The sequence below is a fragment of the Gymnoscopelus microlampas genome, assembly GCF_963454915.1.
Source record: "Gymnoscopelus microlampas genome assembly, chromosome: 16".
Classification (NCBI taxonomy): domain Eukaryota; kingdom Metazoa; phylum Chordata; class Actinopteri; order Myctophiformes; family Myctophidae; genus Gymnoscopelus; species Gymnoscopelus microlampas.
Window position 1 is genome coordinate 3,620,533 of NC_139953.1, and position 6,014 is coordinate 3,626,546.

At 42.3% G+C, this 6,014-nt stretch overlaps 2 protein-coding genes across 2 annotated transcripts in view; one reads left to right on the top strand and one right to left on the bottom strand.

The window, feature by feature from the left end:
• Positions 1-6,014, bottom strand: part of LOC311063456 (protein NLRC3-like) — a 621,663-nt gene that overhangs the window by 478,694 nt on the left and 136,955 nt on the right. The window lies entirely within an intron of this gene.
• Positions 1,934-5,341, top strand: LOC311062674 (neuroglobin-like). The gene is made up of 5 exons (XM_084081879.1): positions 1,934-2,037; positions 3,428-3,535; positions 4,047-4,167; positions 4,396-4,476; positions 5,209-5,341. Exons 1-5 carry the CDS (start codon positions 1,958-1,960, stop codon positions 5,323-5,325), a joined length of 507 nt encoding a protein of 168 aa, XP_083938005.1. The 5' UTR covers positions 1,934-1,957; the 3' UTR covers positions 5,326-5,341.

The following is a 6,014-nucleotide window of genomic DNA, read 5'->3' on the forward strand; positions in this document are numbered from 1 at the left end:
ACAGTAAGTTAGTAACATGGCCTAACCTAAATATTACCACTACTCTAGAGTGAGTGATGCCTAACACCAGAGGGAGCCCATCTGACCTCGTTCCCCAAAAATACAATTGAGCACAGTTAAAAAGTCCTTGAACACATTTGTAGCATATCCTCTGCCCCCCCCCCCCCCCCCCCCCCACCCATCCTTTCTCTGCAAATATACCTTTTGATGCTACTGAGTTTTCTACCTATATGTATTGTATTCTATTGTATGCATTGTAGGTCTCCGGACCCCACATTGAGTGCACTAAACTACCAGCAGAATGGACCTTGTCTTTAGAACTCTGTTGCTAGGCAACACCGGCCCAAGTTTATTTCCTGTCAGCTAAGTAAAGTTTGATATTCACAAGCACTAGTACAACAGAAAATAAACTTTGTTTCATTTCTATTGTTTGTTTTATGAAAATGTCTATATCTATATATTGAATAAAATAATAATTGTCATGAAGCATTTAATGAGTGTAGTCTACACAGAATTTAGGTCACACTTCTCTTCCTCTGTTCAGCCAAGGTTTTAAACAAGGAATGGCCAGATAGTCATGTTCTGGGCACTGGGAAGCAAAGAGCCGAACGTTTTATGGCTGGACAAGCAGACACCAGGGTTCTGTGTCACACAATATTTTTCAAATATAGCAAAAAAATATTTGAAAAATAACATAATAATAACAATAACTAGAAAGTACTGTTCCTGAAGAAACAGAAGTGTGGGATCGCTAAGAATGTTGATGGTATTGAGTATTGATAGTGTTAGTAGAGTTAAAGGTTTGAAAGGTTTGAAGTTCTAAAAGTTTGAAAAGGTTTGAAAAGGTTTGGAAGGTTTGAAAGATTTGAAAGGTTTAAGAGGTTCTAAAGGTTCTAAAGTTTTGAAAGATCTAAAAGGTTTTAAGGGTACTATGGTTCTAAAGGTTTGAAAGGTTCTAAAGGTTTGAAAGATGTGAAAGGTTTTAAAGGTTCTAAAGGTTTGACAAGTTTGAAAGGTTTGAAAGGTTTGAAAGGTTCTAAAGGTTATAAAGGTTCTAAAGGTTTGAAAGATGTGAAAGGTTTGAAAGGTTCTAAAGGTTCTAAAGGTTTGAAAGATGTGAAAGGTTTTAAAGGTTCTAAAGGTTTGAAAAGTTTGAAAGGTTTGAAAGGTTCTAAAGGTTCTAAAGGTTTGAAAGGTTCTAAAGGTTTGAAAGGTTTTAAGGCCAACATCCATAAGTAGGCCGAACGTTATAGAGTTGGAGCGGAGTTTCTAGCTAAAAGTATAAAATTTCCCCATTGAAATTAATGGGATTATTTTAGCAATTAAAAGTGAAATATCTCATAAAAGTCATAAAAGTATGATATGTCCTAAGTAGGCAGAACGTTGTAGAGTTGGAACAAGTTTGTAGCTAAAAGTATGAAGGACTAGTTAACCGTCAAAAAACGGGCGGAATAATAAATAGTGAAGATAACATTAGTGTGATCACTGTAGCGATCCCACAAATAGAGAGAGAGAGAGAGAGACAGACAGAGAGAAACACAGAGAGAGAGAAAGAGGGAGGGAGGGAGGGAGGGAGAGAGAGAGAGAGAGAGAGAGAGAGAGAGGTGGGGTGAAGTTTGGTACATAACAGCCCACACACGCACGCACGCACGCACGCACGCACGCACGCACACACACACACACACACACACACACACACACACACACAGACAGACACACACACACACACACACACACACACACACACACACACACACACACACACACACACACACACACACACACAAACTTCAAAGCGCAGTTGCACAGACAGCTGCTTGCTCGTCGATGATGACTGACTGATCCGTCTCCTTATTGATGATCAGTAGAGATGGGCTGTGCTCTGTCAGGTGTGCGTCAGGGGGATCAGGGGACCGTCACAGAGGAGGAGGAGGTGGTGGTGGCCCCTCTCAGTGACATGGACAAACACATCATCAAGGAGACTTGGACCACCATCAGACGAGACGTGGCCAAGGTGGGAGTCATCGTCTTTGTCAAGTGAGTGAGTTTTAAGTTTATTTGTCTTCTAATTCTACTGCAGGCCTAAGTCAGTGGCTCTCAACTTGTGTGTCGGGTCCCCAATGTATTTTGGGGGGTACCCACGTGATTATAGCTTAATGTTCAACATTGTTTTCCCACGCAAATCAACAAGTGTATACAGGGCATCTGCACATGTTACAATTTAAGGACTTTTAGGACCTTTCTAATACCAAATTTGCCAAATTGTCAAATTTGTAACAAAGAGGCAAACATTGTGAAAATAGCCGATCTACAAGCTCACAGTTGTGAGCTTGTAGATTGGCTATTTTCACAATATTTATCTGTGGAACCGAGTCAAAGTAAATGTAGCCTAATGCCTACAATTCCAAGTTGTCAGGGTGGGGGGTCCCCAGTTCAAATATGATTATTTTGGGCGGGTCCCCAGCTCAAATATGATTACTTAGGGGGGTCGCGGACAGAAAAGTTTTAGAACCCTTGGCCTAAGTAGCAATGCAACACTTGATTCAACATAAAAAGTTGAAATATGGAGATATACAAGGTTTCTGCGCGACAGCAGCGATAGTCAAAAGGAGACGCTTAATGTATTAGACGCATGCTACTGTAACAGTGTACATTTACATAGATTTACATTTATAGTGTGTGTGTGTAAACAAACGTTGTTGTACTCGTCCTGTTCATGCAAATCTCTGTTCACCATGATGTCACAGTGAGACTGACCTTTACACCTCTAGGAAGAGACACAATGGTACACTGTCACTACGGTGATCAACATGGGGCCCGGGGACCGCCAGGGGTCCTTGAGGAGTCATGACTCTGTAACTCTGAGTGTATAAATGGAACCAAATGGACCCTTACAGGTCTGTAACTCTGAAAGCGTACAAATGGTACACTCAGAGTTACAGGCCGTCATGGGCAGTATCTAAAAATGTTTAGTTTTTTTTTTAATTCAATATTTCTGTTTCTAAAACTTGAATTTTACACTGGAAGTCAATGGAGAGGGAGCTTGGACTGAACCTTTTGCCCAACTACTGTATGGAGATGATTGAATAACATCATAGACGTGGCTAGTGTTTAATCTGTGTTATTTAATGACCTCTTTTCTTGTACGTACATATTGTTTGCTGTACAATTTTTTTTTCTCGTAAACAAATGACCTACTGTACTTCATACAAGAGTGTTGCACAAAAGTAAAGAAAATAGCAGATCTACAAGGTCACAAGGTCACGTTGTGAGCTTGTATAATAAAAAAGTAAAAAAATGTTGGTGTGTGTGTGTGTTTGTGTGTGTGTGTGTGTGTGTGTGTGTGTGTGTGTGTGTGTGTGTGTGTGTGTGTGTGTGTGTGTGTGTGTGTGTGCGCACGCACGCGTGTGTATGTGTGTGTTAACAGGTTGTTTGAGACCCATCCAGAGTGCAAGGATTCGTTCATTCAGCTGAAAGGGGTCGATGACTTGGAGACGTTGAGAACCAGCCAAGTGATCAGAGAGCATGGGCTACGGTACACACACACACACACACACACACACACACACACACACACACACACACCTGCTCCCCTCCGCTGTAGCAGTGGTACTCAAACTTTTTTCACGTGAAGGACCCCCACATTCTTTTTTCTTTGAGATTTTTCGAAATTGTTCATAAAAATTGCCGATTTACAAGCTCACATCTGCTATTTTTGAATAGACAAACATGACGTGACGTGACGTGACGTGACGTGACGTGACGTGACGTGACGTGACGTGACGTGACGTGACGTGACGTGACGTGACAGGGCGCCAAGCCAGCGGTTTGGGTTGGTCAATCAAGGGAGCTCATGCATACAATCTCCCGAAAATACTGAGAATGTGTGCGTCTTTCTTGGACCCACGTGGTCAGACCGTTTTCGGAAGCCGTTGATCGGTCCGAATTGTCGTTTGGCAATACACACTGTGGGGTCATATGAGAAAGATTTGGTGAATTATAGTACAGAAGATAATTTCATCTAACAAGTTGTTGTTGCTGTGTAGGGTCATGTCAATCATAGAGAAGGCAGTAGCCAGGATCGAGCAGACAGATCGACTGGATCAACTGACCACGGAGCTGGGCAGGAAACACTATCAGTACCACGCCTTACCAAAGTACTATGAGGTATAAAAACTCCATCAATACCACCTTACCTCTCCACGGACCTTAGACACACACGCACGCACGCACGCACGCACGCACGCACGCACGCACGCACACACGCACACACACACACACACACACACACACACACACACACACACGTGACGTGACAATGCCATGTTTATGCATAATGCATTGTTGTCAATAAAGAAGTCAGTCAATCAATCAACCATCTGTTTCTGTTCCCAGTACATGGGGGCGGAGTTCATTCACGCCATCCAGTCAATCCTGAAGGAGAGGTGGAGCTCTGATGTGGAGCAGGCGTGGCAGGTAAACATCTGCCTAGCAACAGCATCTTATATTATTATATCAATTCAAATTAATCAGTTAATAATGCAGATGATTATGATGATTAAACCAAGTGCTATATTATGCTCCACCATGAAAACAAACAAACAAACAAACAAACAAACAGGCAGAGCCCCGTATTGGTTCTCAAAGTGTGGCCCGAGGACCCCCAGGGGTTCCAGGGAGTCCCCAGCTAAATGATGGATAGTTAGAAACCAAATGGACCCTTATGGGTCTGTAACTCTGAGAGTGTACAAAATGGAACCCGTTACGGTCCATTTGGTTACATTTGTACATTCTCAGAGTTACATTGATTTTACAATATAAATTAGGGTCCCAGAGATAGAAATGCCATTAAACGGGGGTCCGTAGCCCTAATGCATGTCAAACTGGGGGGTCCTTGAAATTAAAGTGGTTGAGAATCACTGCTAGAGCCGTAAAAACCTTCTCTGGGGGTCCCTGGCATATCTTTTCAAATGGGGGTCCGCGGGCTAATAAGGGTCAATTTGGGGGTCCTTGACATGAAAAAGTTTGAGTCAAAGGACAACAGCTGATCTCATATCTCTCTCTCTCTCTCTCTCTCTCTCTCTCTCACACACACACACACACACACACACACACACACACACACACACACACACACACACACACACACACACACACACACACACACACACACACACACACACACACACACACACTCTCCCCTCCTAGATGCTGTTCTTGTACATCACCTCCATGATGAGGCGGGGTTACCAGGAAGGGGAGAGAGAGCAGAGGATCATGGGAAGCCAACAGAACCAGCAGCCACGTTGGAGCACCAGACCATAGACCAATGGGCCTGTTGCGTTTTGTTTTGGGGGGCTTGTTTCTAAAGTGTATAGTTGCTTATTTGGGCTTGTTTCTAAAGTGTAGTTGCTTATTTGGGTTTGCCTCCTAAATGTTGTAAACCATCGGTTCTCAATCATTTTCATGTTAAGGACCCGCAAATTAATATGAATTTGTCCACGGACGTCCGCCCCAGGGACCCCCCATACAAGATTTGTGTTATTAAAATGGTTAAAAAACATTCCACATTTTTCAAATGTTTTCACCATTTTTTGGGTGTAAATTGCCAATGTATATAGCCACTTCTTTAAGGCTTGTTTTTGTAGACCTTAATCTGGCAACACTGACCACTGGTTGATGAACTTAGTTCTGGGGTTCCCAAAAGAGAAATTGTGATGTGCTGTTTTTTTGGGGAGAGAATTCTGAAAAACTTTTTTTTCCCCCTTACGTTTGATTCTTTATATATTTAATTTTATTTCATTTCTTTCTGGAAATCTTTATTCTTCTTGAAAACAAAAGCTATAAAACGGAATATTTACAAGCGTCCATGACCCATAGTTTGGTTACCACTGCCATAGAGCCAACGGTTTGAGCGGTTCTTTAACTCTTTCATGTCAATGACGCGCCAAATAGGCTCTATGCACAGCAGCCATATTATCACTTCCTTCACAGGTGTTACCAATGATACTAAT

Coding starts and splice junctions, on each gene's coding strand:
- LOC311062674 (XM_084081879.1), top strand. CDS start 1,958: ATGGACAAACACATCATCAAGGAGACTTGGACCACCATCAGACGAGAC. Junction 3,536..4,046: donor ATCAGAGAGCATGGGCTACG/GTACACACACAC, acceptor GTTGCTGTGTAG/GGTCATGTCAATCATAGAGA. Junction 4,477..5,208: donor ATGTGGAGCAGGCGTGGCAG/GTAAACATCTGC, acceptor CTCCCCTCCTAG/ATGCTGTTCTTGTACATCAC.